A 27,179-nucleotide genomic window follows, 5' to 3' on the forward strand; every position below is an offset into this window, starting at 1 on the left:
TTGCTCCATAAGTTCATAAAACAACACTAAACACTTAAACAAAATAAACAATCATGTTCAACCATAGCCCATAACTTTCAATTATATTTTTAAACATTCAAGCCCTAATATTAAATGTTGATTACTTGTAACTAATCACTTAAACAAACAAAGCTATAAAAAACAACAAAATCATTTAACTACAAGTCTAGAACAACAAAAAAATCAAAAAAAAAAAATAATAAAAAAGATTAAACCCTTACACACCTATATTTTCTCCTAATCATCACATAAAACAAAATAAATAAATAAACCATACTAGTTCTATATTGGAATTCTGATGTAATATGGGTTGGTCAAACCGGAATTTTGGTTTTTCCGGTAAAAAAAGCCACCAGGTCGTGAGCAGTGGCGTCAAGTCGCTGGAAGTTTTTTTGGGGGCGGGATTTGTAAATGGAATTGGTGGATGGGTTTGGGTTATTTTATTTAGTTCAAATTTCTTTAGGTTGGGTTTGGGCTTGTGTTAATAAAAATTGATTGTAGATTGGGCTTTGATTGAATTAAATAATTAAGTGATAAATGGTTAATAATTATTTTTTTTCTAAGTGGGGCGGTTGAAAATTTTAAAGGGGTGCGCGTGAAAAGTTCCAAGGGGTGCGGTCGGGTTTTCCGGCGAAAAATAACACTAAAAAATATTTTTTGATGGGGTGCGCCCGCTCACCCTTAGCTTAGGGTGGGTACACCCCTGGTGATAGCTGCGGTGGTGGTGGGTGACGATGAGGAGGGTGGCGGCGGTGGGGATGGTGGTGGTGGCGGTGGGGGTGGTGATGGTGGCGTTGGAGATGGTGGTGGGGGTGGGGCGGTGGTCGGAGGTGGTAGTAGTGTCGACGATGGGTGGTGGCGGAGGTGGGTGGCGGCGGTGGGCAGCAGCGATGGTGGGTGGTGGTGGTAGACGTGGGTGGTGGCGGTGATCGAAAGTGGCAGCGATGATGGTAGCGGAGGTGGGTGGCAGCAGTGATCGGAGGTGGCAATGGCGATGATGGGTGGCGGTAGCGAAGGTGGCTGGTATGGCGGTGGTAGCGGCGGGTTGCAGTGGCAGTGTTGGCAGTGGTCGTGTCGTCGGTGGGTGGCGGTGGTGGTCGGAGTTGGTGGCGATGGCATTGGTAGCGGTGATGGCGATGGGAGGCGGTGGAGGTGGGTGACGATGGCAGGCGGCAGTGGTGGATTGCGGTTGTGGTGGGTGGTGAAAACAGTGGTGGGTTGTGGTGTTGTTAATAAAGGGCGAAGAGGGAATGGGATGGAAAAAAAACAAAGGGGCGGATGGAATGATTTTGAGGGAATGAAATGCATGTTAGAATGGACGATTCTATTCCATCGACCAACCAAACACTCTTTTTTTTCATTTCCTCGCAATGGTGCATTCCATTCCACCTCTCATTCCTGCATACCAAACGCTACCCTAGAGTTTTATATAGTATAACATGAATTTTTGAAGACTAATTATGTGATACTTTTGCTTCATGGTTAGGCCATGAGTTGTACTCTAACATTTAGAAGTTGTACCCTAACTGAAATTACAAACCACTATCTTCTTGTGTTAAAGAGCATTAAATGGGATATGTGTTAACATGTTAACCCAATGTTAAAAGATTGAATAATTATTCTTTTCTTTTTAGACAAAAAAAACACTATTAAAAGATAGGATTAGATGAAGTTAATGAGATTAAACTATTACCTTGGAGTGAGATAGGTTATAGTATACCTAAAAAACTTAGATGGAATTAAGATATGCTAAAATATACCCAAAAACCTTATAGATAAAAAAGAAATTGGTAAATTGGTGGCTGGAAAAATAAGTAAGGTACGTCATTTGAGTGACATAAGGCATATTAGGAAAACATAATTGGTCCAACGAACTCTTAATGTTTCTTATTTTAGTTAATTAGGTTCTGATTTTTCCATTTCCCATTATTATTTTCATAGCATAATGTCAAAATCAGTCGTAAAAAAATGAATTCACCTGAACTTGCTGTTGTAATTTTCTACTTCTTCTTAGGTGCCAATGAATATGATACGTTTTCTTTGCTCATTGATAGGGATGACAATCAAACCCGAACCTGATGGGTAAACCCGAAACCCGACACATTTGGGACGAGTTTGGGGTCGGTTAATCAGGTTTGGGACGAGTGTGGGAATAGTTTTTCTTTTTTTCGCTGGTTTGGGATGGATTTGGGATTTAGTGATATACCCGTTTACCCGACCCAATTACCCGATAAAGTGTACCCGTGTACCCGATTGTATACCCGATATAATTTCTTTTATATTATTAATATGTATATATATGATACATTCATTTTTTACACATATAGGTATTCTATTCCATATACATTGTAGTTATTTGATATATATTTTTATAATAACAATATAAAATGTAACCGGTTAGTAGTTACCCGATAGATACACAATTGGGTTTTGAGATGAGTATACTCAACGAGTAATTTTTTTAAATTAACGGGTTTACCCGAAACCTGCGGGTATACCCGATGGGTATTTACCCGCTAGAAACCAGACGGGTTTTGAGACGGGTTTGGGACAAGCTTATCTAATCGGGTTTGGGTTTGGGATTACTTAAGCCTGTCCCAAACCCGACCCATTGTCATCCCTACTCATTGATTGATCAAACATGTGCATTAGAGTTATGACTCATATAATTTTCAATGTTCAAACATGTGTAATACATAAGTACTTAACCTACTAAATAAATAAATAAATAAATAATATAAAAACAGGTTCGTTATTAATGCACCTAGCTATATATACGGACGCAAGATTTGTTATTAGATCTTGAAGCCGACACACACTTGTTAACAAAAACTGAAGGAACTCCCTGATTTTGTGGTCTGCTGAATATATACTTTTTAGAAATTTTACATGTCCTGATGTTGAGTTTGATAATTGATGCAACATACAACTTTTGCCCTACCAAAAAACTGGGACCGGAAAAAGGAACAAGAAAAGAAAACTAGTGGTTAGGACAACGAACATAAATGGATCTAACTAGTTGCAATAATGCACCATTTCTATTACTTGAAACCCATCTCTAATTAACTAGCTTAAGTTATTTTCATACATTTTAATTAGTGATCACTCACGTTTTCATTTCATAATACTAAGATTATATAACTATCATATATATAACAGATGGGGAGGTTCATTTGAGAAAAAAAAATTTAATTAAGAAGAAAAAAAACAAATGGTACAATTGTAAAATATTAAGTAGTTATTCTTTCATTTCATTTATTACAAACTCTAGGTAATTAATTACTGATAAAGACTATTATTCTCTACATTAATTTTCATTGCCTACACACATAAAAAGTTATGCTACACATTTCGAAAATTATCCTACACAATTTATAATTTATCCTACACTCTAAATTAATTTTTTTTTTGAAAAATATATATTTTAAAAATAAGTTAAAAATTTAATGTAGTTAACTATTAAAAAAGAATACTAGAAATTAATGATCTATGTAAGTTTACAAATATACCCTTACATTAAAATTAAATACAAATATTAAATGAAGTAAAATGAAACATTCTTATTGGTTGAAACTTATTTCTTTTTCTTCTTACAAAAAAATTCTTCTCGTTTGAACCTTTCACTATAACAGAACACGGTTTAATTTATCACTAGTTTAGAAAACCCTAATAAAAGAACCAAGCCTAAACGATCTTAAAAACCCTAATAAAAAACACTGTGCTTAACCTCCCTATAGCAAACACCCATTTAGCTACGGATTTGCCACGGATTTGGTCCGTAGCTACAAGTCTCGTCGCTAATTTATTTGCTACAAACTTTAGCTACGAAAATTATATTTTCGAGGGTTTTAGCTACAAAAAGGGTCGTCACTATTTTAGTCACCAATTTGCTACGAAAAAATTGCTACAGAATTTTGCTATGAATTTTTAGCTACGGAGGTTTTTAGCTGCGGAGACTTTTAGCTATGAAATTTTGCTACTGATTTTTAGCTACGAAGTAGTTTTTGCTACGAATGTTAGATACGGAAATTTGTTATGTATTGCAACCATTTTTGCTACGGGATCACATCTGCTACGATCTTAGCTACAAAACGGTGCGTCGCTATTTTAGCTACAAATTTTGCTACGAAAACATTCGTTACAAAATTTTAGCACGAAATCTCATTTACAACTTTTGCTACTGATTTTGCTAGACTCTTTTAGCCACAAATTGCACTATGGAATTTACCTACAAAATTTTACCATAACTTTTGCTAAATATAAAAAAAATATTACTAGCAAATCTATAAAATTATATAATTCAATCAGTACGTATGCATACAAACACAATTCAACCCAAAAAATTATATAATTCAACTTTATATAAACCAACAAAATTGTACATATTATTCAAATGAAATACAAAATTATACAAATTCTCTAAATATGATACAAATTGTGTTCCTTAATCACAAGTTTAGAATTCTGTAATGTCTAGCAGTTCGACATCATATAGACCATCCCATTTGATGGGTAAGGTTTATGGATATTGCTATCTCTTGAATTTTGAGCACAAGTCCCATATTCATCCATCGTTGTCATGCTCATCTAATGAAGTCATTTGTACATATAAAAAAAGTAGCAAATTCATTAGTACATAAACTGTAAATTCAAAATGTGCAAAGATAAGAATTTGATAAATAGAGATAAAGGTGTACCACTGTTCCATGTGAGGCATACCTCCATCAATCTAAACCAATGTACATTGTCTAAGACTATAAAAATACTTGTATGCAATTTTATCAGCCTTGTTTCGTAAGAAGAAATGAGAGAATGTCCTACATAATCTCTAAAAAATTAATAATAACACCATTTCCAATGGTTATAAAACCATTTCCAAGGGTTCTTTTCTAGGAGATTAATAAACTACTTGATTCACAAAATTCCTTACTTCGTTGTACATCTCAGCCAAACAAACAAACGAAAGCTGAGGCATGCATGAATCAATGGTTGTCTCCTTGTGTATCCCCAACATCAACATCTAGTTGGGGCAAATTATCAAACAGTTGATGAGCCTGTTGTTCATAAACATGAAAGCTTCACAAGGTTTTAATAGTCCTACAAACCAAACCAGATGGACTAAATAGAAGTAAAGTATAATGAAATTAATATAATAGAAAGACTTATCAATTGTTAAAAGAAAATATACCGGTTGTTTCGTGACCAAGAACTGATGACGGATTGGTATTCGTGAAATGGAAAGAGGGAAGGGAAGAAGATTTTAGAGAGGCATGAATCTAAAGACATAGAGGATATAACTATATATTAATTTAAATAGGGTAATATGGGGGGAGTTGCTAAATTGTTTTTGAAATTGAGAGGGAACTAAAGTAGTTTTGAGGGAAAGTGGGTTAGTGGAGGGAAAAAAGTGGTTTTAGCAGATTTTATGGGATGTCATAAATTCATTTTTGTATTTTTTTAACAATTAACTAATAAAGAGTTAATTGCTCGGATGGTCCCTGTGGTTTACCATTTTTTCATCTTTAGTCCCCACTTTTTCAAAATAGCGTGTTTGCTCCCTGTGGTTTGATTGTTTGTTACTTGGATAGTCCCCTGCGTGGATGACAGTTGGTTTGCTCAGTTAAGTTAGTGTGAAATTACTAAATTATCCTTAGTATTAAAACATATTAAATAAGAATATAAATTGTGGGACCTACACATATATCTATACTATATATAATATACATATCCAAAGGACTTCTTAATGTCATTGAAATTTCCTTAAAACACCCCTAAAGCATAATGTACCAGTCTTTTAAGCATCAGAAAACATCCCTTTCCACTTATACCCTTCTACTAAAAAAAACACGGGTATACCAATCAAGTCTAGGGTTTCTCATTCTCAATACATTTTATCCGCCCCCATCCGCCTGCTTTCTCTCCAGGCGATTCAAAAGGAAATCTTGGGTTTTTGTTGGCGATTCAAGATGTCTTTCTCAATGACACCAGATCTCTCTATACAACACAAGATCGAATGAGTTTCATCTCTCGAAATCTTCGATTTGACTGGATTCGCTCAGAGCTAGGGTTGTACTCGATGAGAAAAAGATCCAGGTAGGTTTATTTTTTTCTGCTGAATGTTTTCTCATATCTAAGGTCATTTTTTGATGTTTTCGGTTGGTTTGTTGTTGATGAACATGCATTTTAAGCTCAGATCTGAGTTTTATATTCAAGAGTTTTACATTCAGAGGACGGCGACGAAGGATGCGGGTTTGATTTTAAGCTCAGATCTATGAAAGGTGTACTCATCGTCTCATCAAGATGAATACTATTTTAAGCTCAGATCTGTGAATGGTGTACTCATCTTAGAGCGGTTTTCCATGTCTGAGAGAGTCAAAAAAGCTGTGAGTTTTCTCTTAATTTCGAATTCATTTTTGTTTCTATACGTGTTGCCAAAGGTTAATTAGTTAAATATAAGAAAAGTTTCAAAAATTGGTTTGAATATTTATTTTTCAGGTTATGATAGCTCGCCAATTTTATTTCTACTACACTACGCCAGATCGGATATTGAATATTATCATATTGTAATCAGGTGCAGGAAGTGAAGCCTGATGTACTCCTTGGGTTGTCTGCAGTCGGCGGCTTGTTTTCTAAAGAGGTATATTCTTATATTAATTAATTGAGTAAAACACGTTATGCGGTCATGTATGTCAAAAACAACATGTTTAGGAATCTTCATTTGTAATTTTATTTTAAAAATTTTGTGTAGATATTAGAAGCATTTAGAGGTTCGACTTCAACCAGACCAGCAATATTTGCACTGTCGAATCCCACAACCAATGGTACAGTTGATAACGCTCGACCAAATTGACATGTAAATACGAACTTTTAACGTCTCAAAATTTTGTCACATGACAGCGGAATGCACCCCTGAAGAAGCGTTTTCTATTGTCGGTAAAAACATTATTTTTGCAAGTGGAAGCCCGTTTAAGGATGTAGATCTTGGTCTGTTTTCTAACTTCTTCTTTATTTTACTTCTACCGTTTTAATAAAATGAGCTTAGTAATTTCTGCATGCTGTAATACGTAAACTTGATCGCAGGAGGTGGAGAGATCGGCTACAGCAATCAGGGAAACAATATGTATCTTTTTCCTGGGTCGGTGAACGGTTCATATCTCCCGTCACTAATCAGAAAATTGAAGATTTAATTTTTTTGTTTTTTTTTGTTTTAACTACTCTTCGTCTGACTAAATCTTGAACTGCAGCATTGGTCTAGGTACCCTTCTGTCTGGTGCTAGAATAATCTCGGACGACATGTTACAGGCTGCATCCGAGTGGTAATTTTCGTAAGGGAACGTTTCACAATATAGCAACCAACTTAGCTCGTTGGCCCGTTTTGTTAAGTATACTTTTTGTCATGAATTAGTGACTATACTTTGTTATGTGGGCTAATCTGATAATTGTGACCGGTTGATCGCCGCACTGGCCAAATGGCTAAGTACACTTGCGATTTAGTGCTAGGGCTGTAAACGAGTCGAGCCGAGTCGAGCCAGGGTGGTCTCGAGCTCGTGCGCAAGAATTTCAACGAGGCAGCTCGGCTTGGCTTGAGCTAGAGATAGAAGTTAAACTAGCCTATGAACAAGCCAACGAGCCGAGCTCGGCTCAATTACAAAATGAGCCCACTCGGCTCAGGTCGTTTCAATTCAGAGGTTTTTTAGCGAGAGTTTTTTCGAGCTTTTGTCGAGAGAGCTACGAGCCGCGAGCTTTATGAACATTAATGTCACGGCCCCTGACCCGGTTTGACCCGTTTCCGGAGCTGTGGGACAGAAACCACGTGATATTTGTTTAATTGAGTTTTGCAGCGGAAAATTTTAAACATCAGGATCGTTGAAAAGCTAAAATTTTCCCGATTATTTTTATTTCACAATTCGGGATAAAACCCCGATAATTTACAATACATAAGTTTAGTGATAACTTCTTATTTTAAAACATCTTTATTCATTTTATACTGAGCCACTATTTTAAGCTTGAAATGCTTCCCAGCACTTTTCCTGATTTACAGCAGATCACCTGAAACATTTTTTTTTGAAAAAGATTTTGTCAGCGGGGAAATACTGAGTGAATCATTCATTTTACTAAAAACGACACATTTGTTATAATTTACAGTATTAAGAGTTTTTACATATGTTTATTATCAACCAACATTTCAAGAATATGTATTTGTCACAGACCAGCTCTGTGACTGTGGTCAGATCACCATTGGCTGGCCCAATGAGTGACGTATGTCACAATTAGGCTCGCCCACCTAATGTGAAGGAAACAATAATAACAATACTGTGCACAATACCCCACATACCGGCTGTAATTTGGTGATTACATAAACTTAATCACTGTAATTATAACTCTGAAAAATGATTTGGAGTATTGTAAAACAGTTGATAAAAAGAGAATGACTCACATTGCAGATTTAGTGTTGATAGAATTTAGATTTAATCCCTGTTAACCTAATTTCATAATAAAGCACACAAAACAGGATTAGTGATCAATACAACGATTATGATAATTCTCCGAGATCAATTGTGACAATGAATGTCCAAGTGCAATACTTCGGCTCATTTATCAAAATGACAAACGATAAAGTATAGTACTTCAACTCGTATATCGAATTATCGACAACGACAAAGTACAATGCTTCGGCTCATTATCGAATTATCGACAACGATAAAGCATAGCCCAATGTGGCGGCACTTAGATATTCTTTGGGTATATTGATCCCGGAAACTGAATCGTAATAGCGATCGACTAATTACCCTGTTTTGCGGCAGCACCTCGATAATAGTGTGTGTGTGTTGGACTGTTTTGCTTATAACTCGGCCTATGTAACTCCGATTTTCGTCGTTCAAATGCCAAAATTCAAGTCCCAACCCCTGCTATTTATACTGAAATTTTGACACCGTCGCGTAGCGCGAGGGGTACCCCCTTAGCCGTCGCGCTACGCGAGTGACCACCCTATTTTCATAGAGTAGCCCTTCGTGCATGTAGGCTTGCTGTGTCGATGGTTTTATAAATTTCGAATTTTATAATGAGTTATGAAGATAATCGTTATTAGGGTTTTGCCCCCCCATGAGTTTTAGGGCCCCTGATCCTGATTCTGATTGCTCTGAAAATTCTAGGGTTAGAGCAGAATTACTTGGGTGTCTCAATTTGGGTTTTCTTAATAGCTAATTACTATCCTAATTATTTAAATTTTAATGAGAGTTGTTACATCCTCCCCACCTTAGGAAAAATCTCGTCCTCGAGATTCACTGGAATAGATGAGGATACTTGCGCTTCATTTCTGATTCCAGTTCCCAAGTGTATTCTGGTCCTCTTTTTGAATTCCATTTGACTTTGACTAATACCAGTCGTTTGTGTTTGAGAAACTTGATTTTCCTGTCTTCTATTTGTAAAGGTTTTTCTATGAATTTCAGCTTCTCATTTACCTCTATGTCTTGAAGAGGTACTACCAGAGATTCATCTGATAAACATTTCTTGAGATTGGATACATGAAATACATCATGTACTCCAGCTAGTTCTTCTGGTAGCTGTAAGCGATAGGCAACTGGCCCGATTCGTTGAATTACTGGAAATGGTCCAACATATCGGGGACTCAGTTTCCCTTTCTTACCGAATCTTACAACACCTTTCCAAGGAGATACTTTTAGAAGTACCTTGTCTCCTATTTGGAACTCAAGCGGTTTGCGACGATTATCTGCATAACTTTTCTGGCGATCTCTTGCTGTTTTTAGTCTTTCCTTGATCTGAGTTATCTTGTCAGTAGTTTCTTGTACAATTTCTGGACCTGATAATTGACTTTCTCCGATTTCTGCCCAACATACTGGAGTTCTGCACTTACGTCCGTACAGTGCTTCGAATGGTGCAGCTTCAATACTTGAATGATAACTATTGTTATAGGAGAATTCAATTAATGGTAAATGGTTATCCCAATTACCTCCAAAGTCAATTACACATGTTCTGAGCATGTCTTCCAGAGTTTGGATTGTCCTTTCACTTTGTCCATCGGTCTGTGGATGATATGCAGTACTGAGATTAAGTCGGGTTCCCATTGATTCTTGGAAACTAGTCCAAAATCGGGAAGTGAAACGACTATCTCTATCCGATACAATGGAGAGCGGGACTCCATGTAAGGATACTATTTTATCCACATACAGCTTGGCTAATCTTTCCATGCTAAAGGTTTCTTTTATTGGTAGAAAATGAGCTGATTTGGTTAATCGGTCCACGATTACCCAAATAGCATCATTACCTTTTCTGGTTTTGGGTAACTTAGTAACAAAGTCCATTGTTATCAGTTCCCATTTCCATACCGGCATTTCTAATTGTTGCAGTAAGCCCGAGGGTTTCTGGTGTTCTGCTTTAACTTGTGAACAAGTTAAACACTTAGATACATATTCAGCTATGTCCTTTTTCATTCCTATCCACCAGAAATTTTTTCTTAAATCTTGGTACATCTTATTGTTTCCTGGGTGTACAGTATACCTAGATTTATGAGCTTCTTCTAAGATTTTTGATCTTAAATTTCCTTGTTTAGGTACCCAAATTTTGTTTTGGTGAAATTTCCAAATTCCATCATTTCCTTGTTCTAATTCTTTTAGGTAACCTTTCATTCCTTCGGTATCGTCCTTGATTGCTGTTTTCTGGATTTCTTTCACTTGTTCTCGTAAATCTACTTGTAGATTTATTCTAAGAGCACGGACTCGCTTTTGCTTTTCATGGAACTTACGACTTAAGGCATCTGCTACTATATTGGCTTTTCCTTCGTGATATTGAATATCACAGTCGTAATCACTCAGGACTTCCATCCATCTCCTTTGTCTCATGTTTAACTCTTTTTGCCCGAATATATACCTTAAACTCTTATGATCTGTATAAACAGTAAACTTACTTCCATACAGATAATGTCTCCAAATCTTAAGGGCAAAAACTATGGCTCCTAGTTCTAAATCATGAGTCGTATAGTTTTCTTCGTGCCTTTTCAATTGTCTGGAGGCATACGCAATTACTTTCTTGCGTTGCATTAACACACATCCGTATCCCAGTTTTGAAGCATCACAGTATACTTCAAAATCTTCTGTTCCTTCTGGTAAGGCTAGGATTGGTGCATTGGTTAATTTCTGTTTTAAGATTTTAAAGGCTTCTTCTTGTTTTGGACCCCACTCAAACTTAGTGGCTTTACAGGTTAACTTAGTTAATGGTACAGCTATTTTGGAGAAATCCTTAATAAACCGTCTATAATAACCGGCTAAACCTATAAAACTTCTAATTTCCATTGCAGTTTGTGGAACCTTCCAGTTGGTAATTGCTTCGATTTTAGCAGGATCTACGTGAATACCTTCGTGATTCACCATGTGGCCTAAGAATTGCACTTCTTGCAGCCAGAATTCGCACTTCGAGAATTTCGCGTACAACTTTTCTTTTCTTAACAAAGTTAAGAGTGCATGCAAGTGCTGACAATGCTCGACTCGACTTTTGGAATAAATAAGTATATCGTCAATAAATACGATCACAAATTTATCCAAATATGGTTTACAGATTCTGTTCATCATGTCCATGAATGCAGCTGGGGCATTGGTTAATCCAAAGGGCATGACTGTAAACTCATAATGACCATACCTAGTTCTGAAAGCAGTTTTAGGTATGTCTTCTTCTTGAACTTTCAATTGATGATATCCGGATCTTAAATCTATTTTAGAGAAATACCTAGCTCCTTGCAATTGATCAAAAAGATCATCAATCCTAGGTAATGGGTATCGATTCTTAATTGTAACTTTATTCAATTCTCTATAATCAATACACATTCTCATTGATCCATCTTTCTTTTTCACAAACAACACTGGTGCACCCCAAGGGGATGAACTAGGTTGTATAAATCCTTTGCTTAGTAATTCATCTAATTGCTTTTTCAATTCTAACATTTCGGTAGGAGCTAATCGATAAGGTGCCTTGGCTATCGGTGTAGTTCCTGGAATTAGATGAATTCTAAATTCTACTTCTCTGTCTGGTGGTAACCCGGGTAAATCTTCTGGAAATACATCTGGGTATTCTGAGACTACAGGAATTTCCTTGAGTTCTTTGCCTTTAGTACAAATGATTACGGAAATCATATATACTATTCCTTGATTTCGTTCATAATTAGCAACTTTCATTACTGATATGAACTTTAATGGCTTTCTAGGTTTATTTCCTGAGATCTTAATTATCTCTCCAGTAGGTGTTTGAATTTCTATAGAATTTCTATCACATATGATTTGAGCATGGTTGGCTATCAACCAATCCATTCCTAACACCACATCAAACTCAGCTAATTTCATAGGAAATAGGTTTGCAGTAAATTTATGACCTAAAAGTTCGATGTCTACTTTCTGTAAAACCTGATTGATTTCTACCGATTTTCCGTCTGCAGTTTCGACTATAAAGATTTGTCTAACGGTAGATAACAGTAACCTAAGAGCTTGACAGAACGAAGTATTGATAAAACTTTGGTTTGCACCAGAGTCAAATAATACTTTTGCATAAACGTTGTGAACTAAAAACGTACCGGCGATCACATCCGGAATGAGTTCTGCTTCTTGAGTAGTCAGCTGAAATGCTCTAACATTCTTCTTAGTAGTTCCTTCAGCTGCCTTGGGTTTATTGTCTGCTGGGTTGATTAACTTAGGACACTCTGGTTTGATATGTCCAGTTTCTCCACAATTGTAACAAATTATGGATTTCTTTCTGCAGTTTTCTTCCCGATGTCCGGTTGTTTTGCAAAAATTGCAAATTCTATTACATTTTCCAAAATGTCTCTTTTTGCAAATTCTACAAAATGGCACAGTTGAAGATTGTCCTATTCCTCTTTTCTTGAAATTACTACTATTACTCATTTTGAATCCTTGGGTAATTTTCTGAGCTAGTTCCTTCTTCCTATCTTCGTCTCGTGTGCGTATCAGCTCATCAGTTAAGGTATTAGCTAATTCTACGGCATCGTCAATAGTGCGAGGTCTCGCAGCTTTAACGATATTGCGAATTTCACTAATTAATCCCCAAATATATCGAGAAATGAGTACCGGTTCTGGCGAAGCCAGATTAGGTACCACTCTTGCATATTCGAAGAATGTCGAAGTATAACCACGACAATCTACCCCGGTCATTCGATGATTGAGGAACTTATTTGCCATTTGTTCTTTCTCATATTCAGGACAAAATTTTCTTTCGACAAGACTTTTAAATTCGTCCCAAGTCATAGCATATGCTACCCGTCTGCCTTTTGCCTGTAGCACTGTGTTCCACCACTCTAGTGCTCCTTCTTTAAACAAGTTTGAGGCATACATGACTTGATCTTCTTCAGCACATTTACTTATTGCAATTACTGCTTCGGTTTTCTCCAACCATCGCAGCGTTGCAGTTGCTCCTTCGTTGCCTGCAAATTCAGCGGGTTTACAAGCAAGAAATTCTTTGAAAGTGCAACCAGGCGTTGCAGACTTTCGCTTCTTAGGGCGCTGGGTGTGCTGAGATTCATTGTCATGATTTATATGGTCATTGCCCCCGTTGATGCTATTACTGAAATTATCTTCAGTAGTATGTTTGCTAGGTACAATATGTTGCGGATTACTTGGATTTTTCATAGCAGCAACGAACATTGGAATTGCGTTGGCTATTCCTTGGGCAACCATATTTTCTATATCTTGTTTAGTCATATATTGATCTTCTGGTTGTTGCTCCGAGTGATTAACTTCATTTACTGGTTCGTTATCGTTATTTGCCATCTGATGATAAGTTATTATGAACAATTAGCAATTAACAATAAATCATTTAAACAAATTATAACACATAAAGCCAAAATTATCGATTTCTCGATTACATTTTATATTAGTATAGTATGCATCAATACACACCGATATTTTACAATGTTTTATTTGTTATGTTACAACTGGTTTCACTATTTACTTTTACTATTATACAGGAATATTTCCACCACCCTTCTATTCGTCATCTCAGAAACGGAATTCCCTCTCGTCATATTTCCAGGCAATCTGTCCCCCTATTTCCCTAATTCTATTCCCTGCATCCATTAACTCTTCACCAAAGTGGCGAAGTTCAGCCAGGTTTTCATTGCTCATCGGTGGATTAGGTAGGGGTTCTGGGTCGAATTGTGGAAGAAACGAGTAAGGACTATTGACAATGTTTTGGAATTGCCAATCGTTAGTCCACCATTCTTCTGGTTCTATAGGTTGGTCATGGACTATTGGTTCAGTGATTATTGGTGTAAGGTTCATTGGTATTGGGTTTTCAACAGGATAGGTAAAGATACCTGAGTTGATAGGTTGCATAGTTTCACATTTTTCTAGTAAAGTATCTATTTGATCCTGAAAAGTAACTCTCCTGGTTTGATTAGAACTCTCTCCGATTTCTACCTGAGTTGGGTTAGAATCTTTTCCTATTTCTATTGCTATTTCCTGAGAGTATTGTTCAAACTGCTCCTCCATTTGCCTAACCTCATTAACTTCAGTTTCCTGTTCTTGTGGATTAGGGTTTTCCTGAATTATAATTGCTTTTCCTTTGTCTAAGGGTTTACTAGTTTTAGGGGTTTTTGTAACTGTCCTTCTTTTACGTATACGGCTTCCCCATACATAATTTTTTCTTTGGCCTTCTTTTTGGTTTGGGTACTGGTGGAGTAGGGAGTTCTACAGGTTCATCCACATCAGCCACGTATCCCGTAAATTCATGAGAAACTTCAATATTTACTGGGTACAGATTGAGGTTCTGAAAAGCTTCAGAGATCTCGTTCATGCTGTGTAGCATATATGCAAAATGCACAAAATGTCAAGTTAAAAATTTTGGAACAAAATTTACCAAATAAACACAGAAGTTTTATTGCATACTTATTTGTACAAAATACAGAAAACACTCAGTTTTATTTATCTACTTACTGAGAATTAATAATACTGTATTCAAGATACTTTTTCTTTAAAGATTAGCATTTTCTGCTACAGTAGCTAACATATACAAATTAGCCCATTTTTCATCAAGTCTATCTTCCCAGGGTGATTTATCAATTAAATCCTGGGTTTCCTTTTTAATTTTCCTTTCTCTGATTTGCTCCTTACTTTTCTTAATAATCATACTCCTTTTTCTAGGAGAAAGCGGATTTTCATAGTTCGCTTTTTGCACAAATATTCCTTCCTCAGGAATTGTAGGGAGCTTTGAAATTTTAGGTTTAGACGAACTTCCTTTCTCATAATTTGATCTATCTGGTTTAAGATAGATATCTTGCAACTTTTGTTTACCCATACTGTAACTAACAAATAATCAATTAAAAACACATAAACACATAATCACATAATAGTAATCAGGAAAAATTAAGTATCATTTAAATACTTAATTAGCTTAACTCAGTGGCTCTGATACCACCTTATTTCTGTCACGGCCCCTGACCCGGTTTGACCCGTTTCCGGAGCTGTGGGACAGAAACCACGTGATATTTGTTTAATTGAGTTTTGCAGCGGAAAATTTTAAACATCAGGATCGTTGAAAAGCTAAAATTTTCCCGATTATTTTTATTTCACAATTCGGGATAAAACCCCGATAATTTACAATACATAAGTTTAGTGATAACTTCTTATTTTAAAACATCTTTATTCATTTTATACTGAGCCACTATTTTAAGCTTGAAATGCTTCCCAGCACTTTTCCTGATTTACAGCAGATCACCTGAAACATTTTTTTTTGAAAAAGATTTTGTCAGCGGGGAAATACTGAGTGAATCATTCATTTTACTAAAAACGACACATTTGTTATAATTTACAGTATTAAGAGTTTTTACATATGTTTATTATCAACCAACATTTCAAGAATAGGTATTTGTCACAGACCAGCTCTGTGACTGTGGTCAGATCACCATTGGCTGGCCCAATGAGTGACGTATGTCACAATTAGGCTCGCCCACCTAATGTGAAGGAAACAATAATAACAATACTGTGCACAATACCCCACATACCGGCTGTAATTTGGTGATTACATAAACTTAATCACTGTAATTATAACTCTGAAAAATGATTTGGAGTATTGTAAAACAGTTGATAAAAAGAGAATGACTCACATTGCAGATTTAGTGTTGATAGAATTTAGATTTAATCCCTGTTAACCTAATTTCATAATAAAGCACACAAAACAGGATTAGTGATCAATACAACGATTATGATAATTCTCCGAGATCAATTGTGACAATGAATGTCCAAGTGCAATACTTCGGCTCATTTATCAAAATGACAAACGATAAAGTATAGTACTTCAACTCGTATATCGAATTATCGACAACGACAAAGTACAATGCTTCGGCTCATTATCGAATTATCGACAACGATAAAGCATAGCCCAATGTGGCGGCACTTAGATATTCTTTGGGTATATTGATCCCGGAAACTGAATCGTAATAGCGATCGACTAATTACCCTGTTTTGCGGCAGCACCTCGATAATAGTGTGTGTGTGTTGGACTGTTTTGCTTATAACTCGGCCTATGTAACTCCGATTTTCTTCGTTCAAATGCCAAAATTCAAGTCCCAACCCCTGCTATTTATACTGAAATTTTGACACCGTCGCGTAGCGCGAGGGGTACCCCCTTAGCCGTCGCGCTACGCGAGTGACCACCCTATTTTCATAGAGTAGCCCTTCGTGCATGTAGGCTTGCTGTGTCGATGGTTTTATAAATTTCGAATTTTATAATGAGTTATGAAGATAATCGTTATTAGGGTTTTGCCCCCCCATGAGTTTTAGGGCCCCTGATCCTGATTCTGATTGCTCTGAAAATTCTAGGGTTAGAGCAGAATTACTTGGGTGTCTCAATTTGGGTTTTCTTAATAGCTAATTACTATCCTAATTATTTAAATTTTAATGAGAGTTGTTACAATTAACCCAGTTAAAGTTGTAAAAAAGAGTAAAATGCCATTTTCGTCCCTAAGGTTTGGTCACTTTTGTGACTTTCGTCCCTGAGGTGCCATTTTCATCCAAAAAGTTTGAAGTTTTGCCATTTTCATCCCCGAGGGCCATTTTTCGAGGGACAAAAATCGCAATAAATTGCCAACCTCAAGGATTGAAATGGCAAAAAAAAAAATCAAATGAGATGGTCTAATTGATCTTTTTTTGTTGAAGATTGAAGATAGTTGCCCAGATTTGGTAGATTTGGTAACATCTGGAGGATTAAGAGAGGCAAGAACACAGGTCAGCAACGAATAGCAAAAGCTGAAAAAGATTTAGCAGACGCTGAGCTGGAACTACAAAACGTTCCACCATATGAAACTTCCCGAGAGCAATTTGTAAGTCGAATTTATTTCACTCAAATGTTTATGCATCTGAAAATATTTATTTTAATATTCGAAAAAATTACTTTATATTTGCAGGAAAAGTTAGGTGCTGAAATATTGGAGCTGGAAGCTTCTGCAAGAGAAACGATATCAAAAGAAAGAAAAAGAGAAGCTTTTAGAAAGAAATAAACAATTAGCAAGGCAAACCGCAGATAGGAGGTGTATGGGCCTGTATTAATTGAGGTTACTTCATGTTGTGTTTTGAATTTTCAGTATGGATGTGTTTTTATTATTTATTTTTCTTAAATTGATTTTTAATCGTGCTTCAGGTCAACATTTCAACCCAGCTTCATGCTTCATACTTCATACTTAGAGAGTCATGTTCCTTGTTACATTTGGAAGGTACCTTAAAATTTTGAAATTTTCAGTATGGATATTTTTTATTTATTTTCTCGTTGTCTATCGTTTAATTCTTTTTTCTGTCTAAACGCAAGCTTTTATCACACAAGATTCTGCTGACCGTGACCACTTGTTCAGAAACCTTAAGCCATTTGATGTTGCCGTAATTAACCAGGTTGCTGATGGAAATCGCAACCCAGAGCCATTTAATATTTCTCAAGAGGCAAGTGATGTCGTTTTTATTTAATATTATACGCTTCTTATGCAAGGCTTAAAAAACGGAAACGAGTTTCGAGGCATTTTCACTTCGCCTCACAAGGCGTAAGCCTCGAGGCGAACCGAGACGTAAGCCCGAGGCGGAATTGAAAAATAAATATAAATATTATATATCTTATAAAAATAGTAATACTAACTAAATTAATCATCAAGTTCATCAAAACAATAAAAAAACATGCATAAAAAGACATAAATTGCTTGAAATTGACACAAAAACGCAAAAACATCAAAAACAAATATCTAAAACCTCCGAGACGCTACCTTTTTAGCGCCTCAGCCCCTTTGAGGCGCACAAACAGTATAAACCCCCTGAGGTCAGAATCGTTTTTTGGTCGTTTCGCTTTGAGGCGTGCCTCAAGGCGCACGCCTCAACCGTTTTTTAAAACCATGTTCTTATGGAGGCCGTTTCGCTTTGAGGCGCGCCTCGAGGCGCACGCCTCAACCGTTTTTTTAAAACCATTTTCTTATGGAGCTAATTTGTTTCCAATCTGATGAAACAAGCAGATGTCATTCATGGGCCTATATTCAAGGCTTGACCAAGTTTTTGATGCTCCACATGCCGTCAAAGAAGTTTTGATTGGGTAAGCGGGTCTTGAACATTGAGTATGTTTTTGACTTTTTGTTCATATCCAGTTTAGGTTTTTTTTTAATATTTATAATAACGGTATGCTAAAGCAGGCTGATCTTGTATAATTTTACCAGTACGTAGGGTCTAAAAAGAGTGATGAGCAACCATATTAATGGATTTTTAATAGAAAATAAATATTATTAGTTAATTACCAACTAAAAAGATTCAGTTGTTGATATCAAGTAGATTAAACATATGGATATAGTTTTTTCCAAACTGTAACACATGTGTGTTTAGTCCTTTTAACTCAAAGATGTTAAAAAGTTCATTTGACTCCAAGTGAAATGACCATTATACCCTTAAAACAATTCGACGCACTGACCTACTTTCTTGAATTTTTGTTTTACCTTTTCATTTTTGTTCATATGACATGTGTTAATAAATTATCATAAGTGGATTGAAATGGCCACCTTTAAAAATATAAGAAAGCTGCATGTTCTGACCTTGAGAAAATAAGAAAGCTTAAAAAAGGGGCTGAATTTCTCGAGGCATCTTTTAGAGCCAAGGCTGATTTAATTTTTTTTCTTCGAACAGATGCAACGTTTTGAAAACATTTGATTCTGATTTTTGTTTTTTTTTTCCAGGTATCATTTAGGAGCGGATTTGTTAAGCTCGGGTTCGGTAGTTGGGGAATCGTTATTGAAAGATCTTTGGCAACATCAAGACGCCATTTTGTGTTGTTCTCTAAAGGTATAACAAGAGATCATTTTTTTTTCTATGTACACAAAAATATATAATTTCATTTTTTTTAAAGGAAATTATATAATTTCAATTAACATCTTAATTTTTTGAGTAAAGATTTAAAAAGATTTTTTGCATTGAAAATATACAAATGAGGGTATTAACCAATAAGATTAGGAGTGAGAAATTATAGAGTGAGAAGTAATACACTGACCAGTTATTAGGAGTGAGAAATGGTATTTTTACTACTAACGAGACTTAACTTTTAAATGCAGCCGTAAAGCAATCACCAGTCAGAGTTGTCTGTCAGAGAGCTTGCTTTTTGCATGCAGCCGTAAATCAATAATAACTATTCAGAGTTGTCTGACATGGAGCATGCTTGGAAGTCTATAAATTCAACATCAAGCTCAACACTCTACAAGCACTCAACTGAGATGATTTAAACCTTCAAATTGTAAGTTTTATCTCAGTTGAACTAAATATTACATCAATTAAACCTTCAAAACATCAACCTGACAACTATTTTACTTCGATTTCAGAATATCAATACTCCTTTCGTCTGGGTCTTGCGTTGTTTCTCGGCTCTTCACATCAAGGTCTTACATTTTTTGTCGGCTTTTTACATCTCTCTCTTGCATTGTTGTAAGTTTTCTCACATTTATTGGCTTTGTATTGTTTTAGTTTACATGTGTATTGTTCTGTCGGCTTTTTACATCTCGCTGTGTTTTTTGCATCTGTATAAATGCTGTGGCTTTGTATTGTTTTAGTTTACATGTGTTGTAAAATAAATGTGTATTGTTCAGCCGTAGCTTTTTGCATCTGTATAAATGCTTAGTAACCTGTATTGTTTCAGTTTACATGTGTTGTAAAATAAATGTTCAGTTGACTTTATTTTTATGTTGAAGGATAAATGTTCATCATACTTTATTTTTTTTTATTGTTTGACTTAAATTAAGATAGGATAAATGTTCAGCTGTTGCTTTTTGCATCTGTATAAATGCTCCTGCTTTTCAGTAAGATATATGTTTGGTTTGTTTTTCACCGACTTAAATTAAGATACGATAAACGTCCAAATTCTGTCAATATTTCAACTTACCAGTCATAATAATTTGTTAATCATTGCAATGAAGTGTTTTTAATAAAGTTAAATATATTTACTAAGGACGTTAAAATGGTAATTTTGTAAGTATGGTGGGTTTGAGATTTTATATTATAGATAAGGAGTATCAAACTGTATACACAGTGCCATTAAACACATATAAGCCCCACCTTCACAAGGTTAAGTGAGTTGGCTACTTTTCACAACACTTTCACCACCTTTGACTTCTTTTTGTCCCAAAAAATAATAACACTTTTCTTTTAACTTCTCACCATTATCCTCCAATTGAGAGACAACGCAATACTATACTCATAAAGTACGATCCTCTATTCACATATTCCTATTCCGGTCCAGTTTTTCGACTAAAATAGTGATTTGATCAAAATATAAATAGAGTTATTGTGCGAAATGTGTAAATTATAAAATGAGTTTAAATTGACATCAAACTTTCTAAAAATCCTTCATTACCCACTACATCCTCTAAATAACTTTGTTTATAAATTGAGTTTCAATTGTATGTTTCAGAAAATTGATCTTTTTTTATATTTAACCAAACTATTTTTATTTGCTTTAAAAATGATGTTTATATCCAATCAAAATTGTATTTTTCAGTTTACAATTCATTCCAAACACATATCATTTGAGAGGTATGGGTGGTGGTTATCCGATTCCAGTTGAACCACAAGGACCTTCAAACCATGGACGATCATCCCGTCGCCATTTAAACCTTCCTGATTCAAACCCTCTAACTTCAAACCCTGAAGTGGCAAACCCTTTTTGTCCGGCCGTCTTTCGTTTTCCAATTTCAAACCCTCCTCCTATGGCAAACCCTCCTCCTGTGGCAAACCCTCCTCCTTTGGCAAACCTTCCTCCGGTGACAAACGCTGAACATGATGATCCATTTGGTTTGACTGATGAAGAGTTGAATTGGGCGTATGACTATACCTTTGCTCAACTACAATTTGGTGGACTACGAATTGAGGAGGGGTATCATCGTTCGGTAGCAAACACTCCTATACTGCCTAAATATCCTCCACCTTCAAACCCCCCTCATGTGGAAAACCCCAGTCAAACACAAGAACTACCGAGCTGGGTTGAAGGGTACGAAACTGACCCTGGGGCGGAATACGAACTACCCTTGGATGAAGAAATGGTTTGGGAACCTTAGAACAACTTTGATGATGACTGCATCCACCACAATGATGATGATAAGGATATATTATGTTGTTTATCTAATGTTTTATTATGGTTTAGTTACTTTTATTTCCATGTAGTTTTTTTTTCTCGAATTACTTTGAATCTTTTATTTGAAAGTTTTAATTATGTATTAGTTTAAAATTAAATTTGTTGTTTAATTTTAATCATGTTTTAGTTTAAATTCAACTTGGTGGAGTTTTTATTTTTTTATTTAACTAACATTGAACACTTAATAGGATATGTCTAATCATTTTTCCGTTGAAGAATTTTCATCATTGAGAAATGATAGAGCATGGTACAATATAAACTTTGTTAAGGTGGAGTTTATTTGGCATGACGTCGATGAAAAGAGATTAGTGGTTATTTTTCTTGATCAACACGTAAGAACATTATTTTAATTTACTTTGTGTTATACGAGTAAGGGTTTTCCACCACTAAATTTCTTTTGTTTTTAGAGACAAAAAATTGTTGCGATCGTCCCACAACATTTGATACACATATATAATGACGCGACATTGATGGGTGGGTTTTTTTGCTTGAATCATTTCCAAATTGAGAATCTCAACTATCATGAGTACCCAAGGTACCAGAAGTACGTCTTAGGTTGCTCCGAGAAAAAAATTGTGATCAACGAATATACAAAGCTTTCTTCACTTATGCTTACGATTCCAAGGGGTGCTTCTTTATATCCATTGATCCCTTCCATTATAGAATTGAAGCATGACAGGAGACCTCAAAAAATTATTGTTGGTACATATAAAATCTCTGTCTATATTTTTTTATTAAATATATAAAAGTTTATATATTTATGTATAATATAGTGTATACGATTTGGTTGATTTTGTTATAGATGTGGTTGGGAGAATAATAGAAGGCAAACGCGATCGATGTTGTTTTGAACTTTCTCTTCAAGATAATACGTAAGTTATTATTTATTAACATATTATAAACATAATATTTATATCATATGTAAGAAAATATTATTATTAGAAGAACTTTAACCCAAAATCGTAATATACAGTGGTCACACAATACAAATGTTTTTGTCCGCCTTGAAGCCTTCCGATGTTATACGTACCATTCGATCCGTGCAACAAAAATCTATCATATATGTATCGCGTGTCAAGTTGGTTCATCTACCAGATAGTATGTTATGCTTTACATGAACATTCTAAAAATTAGTTAGATTTAATGGCTCATGTAATTTAATAAAACATATATTTTATTTGTTATTTCAGTTAATATTTTGAAGTCTACGGAGTTGAGTACGATTACGCACGAACCAGATATGGTCGAGACACGAGATATTTAAATCATGGATCGTTATCCAAGTCTATGTTTAAGTTAGAAACATTTGGTGTTATGTCTTTAGTTGTTGAATATTAAAGTCCCTTTTGCTGTTTTGTGTTTTGTTTTATGATTCCCTCGTACTAAAGTAATGTCCTAATTGCCTTTTTGTTTCACTCCTATTTTAGAAGTATACTTTACTTTGTCTAATGTTATAATATGTTGCTACAAGTATGTTATATTACTTGATTTACAAGTAATGGTTACACATATTTTTGACCAAACTATAATCTTGGTAGATTGGACAAGTAAATAATCATTATTCGTGTTAGACGAAGGTATAACCATGGCTAACCTTCCTGTTGATACAATCGTGTTTGAGATATTAACGAGGGTGCCAGCGAAGTCATGTGTTTCAATGTTGTAATGATTTCAGAATTTCATCATCTATGATAACTCTCTTTTATTTAATTTGCAAGGTATTTGTCACTTTATCAATTTACAATGACTAATGGACAACCAAACCTTCGTAATCATGCTTCTAGCTCGAGTGCATCTACTAAAGCTGAAAAACGAAAAGAGTATAACAAAAGATACTATGCTGCACGCAAAGAAAATAACAAAGTATCGAAATTTGGGAGTGGTGATGTTTCCCAAAGTGCTTCATCAATATCTTTAATGAGTAATAGGTCAACAGAAAGGACTCCGTTAAGAAGTTTACAAACTAATATTACTCAAGTTACACAAATGACAAATGAGAACGCCTCAAGTGTTTCTATTGCAAAACGGAAGGAGTACAATAAAGCATGTTCTAATACACGAAATGATAATGGAATGCGTATTTCAAATGATAGTCAACTTACACAAACCCTTACCGATGATGCTACGCCAACAACCACATTCCCCTCTGTAACTGAAGAAGTCATGCCTAGGACATCACGAGGTATCTATCTATTTAACAATGATTTGTTTATCGGACTTTACACATCTTTTGCAACCTTAGTTACTTAATACAACATTTTTTTAGGTATTCGAATTCAACCGCATACACTATTACCCCAATTTTGTGAAGTAACTGATGAACCTTCCTTCCAAGATGAGAACGTAGAAGATGATCTATATAATTTTGTTTACGATCGTGTACCTAGAGAGCATCATGTTTTAAAAGAACGGGGTGCATGTCCTCATTGTGGAGCAAAACTATTTCAGTTTGAATTTGATACCTTTTGTTGTATGAGTGGGAAAACTGTGTTAGCGAACACAGAAATTCCAGAGGAATTGTACCGACTTTTCACGTCGCAAGATGAAATTGGAAACATGTTTAGGCAAAACATTCGTGCTTATAACACCAATTTTTCTTTTGCCTCAATGGGTGTGACGTTGGATGATACATTGAACAATATGAGAGACGGTGTGTATACTTTTCGTGCACATAAAGGAATATATCACAAAATCGACCAATTAGTTCCGAGGGATGGTACCCCTAGGTACTTGCAGTTGTATTTTTATGATCCTGATACTGAGTTAGATCACAGACTCCAATGGCCAAATCTTGATCGACGTATTACTCAGATTTTGACACGCGTTCTTTCTACAAACCCATATGTCGATACATTTCGAAGACTTGCGGAACTAGGACCTCTGGACAACTATAGAGTCACTTTGAATACTTCAGTTGAACTTGACCAAAGGGTCTACAACCGACCAACGACATCGGAGGTATATAAAACATTATATTAATTACAATTATTTAACAGTATTGCTTATTTTATTTACTTATAGTTCGCGATTTATAGGTTGCTGGTATTTGGGTTGAAGGTAATGACAATATTGTATATTCTTCAGATTATATAATCTCTAGAGCAATATTGTCCACTAAAAATGAGAGTGTTGACGAGATTAATAATCAAATGATTGAAATTTTTCAAGGGGAGGAAAAAGTTTATTACAGTTTTGACGAAGTGGAAGACGATCAGCACAACTTCTATCCGGTCGAGTTCTTAAACTCGCTAAATGTTAGTGGTTTGCCGCCTCATAAGCTTCGTTTAAAAATTGGATGCCCAATAATATTGTTACGGAATATCGATCCATCACATGGCCTGTGTAATGGCACGCGGTTGATATGTAAAGGTTTCATGCGAAATGTTATTGATGCGGAAATTGCAGTCGGTCAACATGCCGGAAAACGAGTTTTTTTGCCAAGAATCCCTCTAACCCTTTCTGAAGATGACATGTTCCCATTCAAACTGAAAAGAAAACAATTTCCAATTCAACTTAGCTTTTCCATGACGATTAATAAAGCTCAAGGTCAAACAATTCCGCATGTTGGTATTTATCTACCGGATTCTGTATTTTCACACGGACAACTTTATGTGGCGTTATCAAGAGGGATTTCAAGACAAAATACGAAGGTGTTGGTACATCTCGCCAAAGATTTCAAACAACGTGGAGTTTACACATCAAATGTTGTCTACCAGGAAGTGTTGCGTGATTAATTAACCGCATCCGTATCAAAACGAAGGTAAGTTAGTAGATTTTGTGCCTTAATTGCTTCCAGAAAATTAATTTTTAATTACTTTTTTAAAACACCTGTAAGCTTCTAACATTGTTTTTTTTATGTGTCGAAATCTGGTACAGTAGAGGAGAAGATACAAGAAAGTCTTGAGCGAACGGATGTATTGGTAAAACAGGAAGAGATACAAGAGACTCCACGTATTTTGTTTTTAGCGTTTTGTCCAGCTACTTGCCTGATTTGTACTCTTCTTGTTTTTAATTACATCTACTTCCTTGTTTTGTACTCTTCTTGTAGATAGATAATGCTAAAGCTACATCTAAAAAAATTTACCCGAGCATATCACCAAAGAATCGATAAACTAACAGAAAAACCAGTGAGAACATATCAGGAATAAGAAACTAACTTAAGTACTATACAAGATATCACGAGACGACGGATAAACTAGCGGTAAACGAGTACCCTATTGTAAATCGACACTCCCGCCGCATCGCGCGGGTAAACGACTAGTAAAAACTAAAACATAACCCATCAACAACCACGCCCCTACCCATCCCCTTCAACCTCCTCAACCATCGCCAGCAAAGAATTCCGGTCACCACCGCCGGCCACAGATTCCAACCAGCAAAGCAAATATGTGAATGCAAAGCTCTCACTTGTTCTCGAGAGAGAAAAAGAAATAGGCGGTGGCTGTGACAATTTTCATAGATCGGACGGGTTTGGGTGAACTGAATCGGACGCCATCTGTGACAATCCATCATCGTTTGATAAAACGCCCTCCAGGTGTTCGATCTTTTGCGCGACGTCAACCCTGTCGGATGACTTGACTTTATGGCCGAGAACTGCTAGCAGCTCGTCAACTCCGGTGTCTTGTTCATTGAATTCGTCCCACATCTTTGATTTACCGGTCAGATCGGGAAGCGGGGGAGGAGTGGAGCTGCTGGAGCCGGTGAAGAGGGTGTGGTTTTGATTTGGGTAGTCACGTTTCATGTTTGAATTGGATGAGTTGGTTTTGAGTTTTGCTATTGGGGATCGGGATTTGTTTTGTTTAACTGTTGGTGTGAGGGAGTGGAAGAATCTGAGCATGGGTGATTTGCTGGTGAGTTTCTGAGGGTGAAGAGAGAGAAAGAGGAGAGATGATTGGTGGGAGGGTGTATAGAAATGGAAGATGAAGTACAAATTATATTTTATATAATATGTTTTAATATTAAGGGTAATTTAGTAATTTCAAGCTAACTTAACTGAGCAAACTAACTGTCATCCACGTAGGGGACTATCCGAGTAACAAACAATCAAACCACAGGAAGCAAACATGCTATTTTGAAAAGGTGAGGACTAAAGATGAAAAAATGGCAAACCACAGAGACCATCCGAGCAATTAACTCACTAATAAACATAGTGTTACGACAAATATAAAGTTGAAACCCAAATTATAATTTTTTTTAATAAAGGTAGCATCATAAGATAATACATTTTTTTAAAATTGTTAAAAGTAATATAAACTACATTACAAGTTTTTTTTATTTTTTTATTACTAGTCAGGCATATTTTAAGTGTTAAAACCTAAAAAAATATATATAATTGCTATGGTAGAATTATTATAGATTTTTTTTTTCAACTAAAACACATGCTAGATGATCCCCACTTATGGCATAGTGGTATGAGACTTGGGTTTTTCAATGGACACTCAAGTTCAATTCTCACTTGTGTCATATTAGGGTGAATATTGGGCAATGATGGTGACAAAACCACCGAG

General features: G+C 35.7%; 1 protein-coding gene, 2 long non-coding RNA genes and 1 other non-coding gene across 8 annotated transcripts; 3 read left to right on the forward strand and 1 right to left on the reverse strand.

The window, feature by feature from the left end:
• Positions 1–4,364: 4,364 nt before the first annotated feature.
• On the reverse strand, positions 4,365–5,328 carry LOC110896314. 2 transcript variants are annotated; one of them, XR_004874378.1, is made up of 3 exons: positions 5,210–5,322; positions 4,719–5,118; positions 4,365–4,608 (listed from the first exon to the last, which is right to left on the reverse strand). It is a non-coding gene; the product is annotated as an uncharacterized LOC110896314 (long non-coding RNA). The 2 variants fall into 2 exon arrangements; XR_002567828.2 differs by having other exon boundaries at positions 4,365–5,118; positions 5,210–5,328.
• Positions 5,329–5,907: 579 nt separating this feature from the next.
• Positions 5,908–17,219, forward strand: LOC110893887 (NAD-dependent malic enzyme 1, mitochondrial-like). 3 transcript variants are annotated; one of them, XM_035980738.1, is made up of 8 exons: positions 5,908–6,114; positions 6,210–6,404; positions 6,593–6,658; positions 6,770–6,842; positions 6,919–7,005; positions 7,102–7,156; positions 7,266–7,337; positions 17,193–17,219. In XM_035980738.1, coding segments are annotated over exons 2-8 (378 nt in total). In that variant the 5' UTR covers positions 5,908–6,114; positions 6,210–6,380; the 3' UTR covers positions 17,194–17,219. The 3 variants fall into 3 exon arrangements, with proteins under 3 accessions (XP_035836631.1, XP_021996729.1, XP_035836632.1); XM_022141037.2 differs by having other exon boundaries at positions 6,215–6,404; XM_035980739.1 differs by having other exon boundaries at positions 6,249–6,404.
• A 10-nt stretch (positions 17,220–17,229) lies between these two features.
• Positions 17,230–17,885, forward strand: LOC110893886. The gene is made up of 4 exons (XR_004874379.1): positions 17,230–17,356; positions 17,441–17,587; positions 17,674–17,746; positions 17,839–17,885. It is a non-coding gene; the product is annotated as an uncharacterized LOC110893886 (transcript).
• A 1,313-nt stretch (positions 17,886–19,198) lies between these two features.
• LOC118484764 lies at positions 19,199–25,708 on the forward strand. Of its 2 annotated transcripts, XR_004874381.1 has the most exons (5): positions 19,199–19,337; positions 19,604–19,782; positions 19,868–19,970; positions 25,298–25,432; positions 25,549–25,708. It is a non-coding gene; the product is annotated as an uncharacterized LOC118484764 (long non-coding RNA). The 2 variants fall into 2 exon arrangements; XR_004874380.1 differs by lacking the exons at positions 25,298–25,432; positions 25,549–25,708 and having other exon boundaries at positions 19,868–20,042.
• The last annotated feature ends 1,471 nt before the right edge of the window (positions 25,709–27,179 follow it).

Source organism: Helianthus annuus, chromosome 12 (genome assembly GCF_002127325.2).
Source record: "Helianthus annuus cultivar XRQ/B chromosome 12, HanXRQr2.0-SUNRISE, whole genome shotgun sequence".
Taxonomy (NCBI): Eukaryota; Viridiplantae; Streptophyta; class Magnoliopsida; order Asterales; family Asteraceae; genus Helianthus; species Helianthus annuus.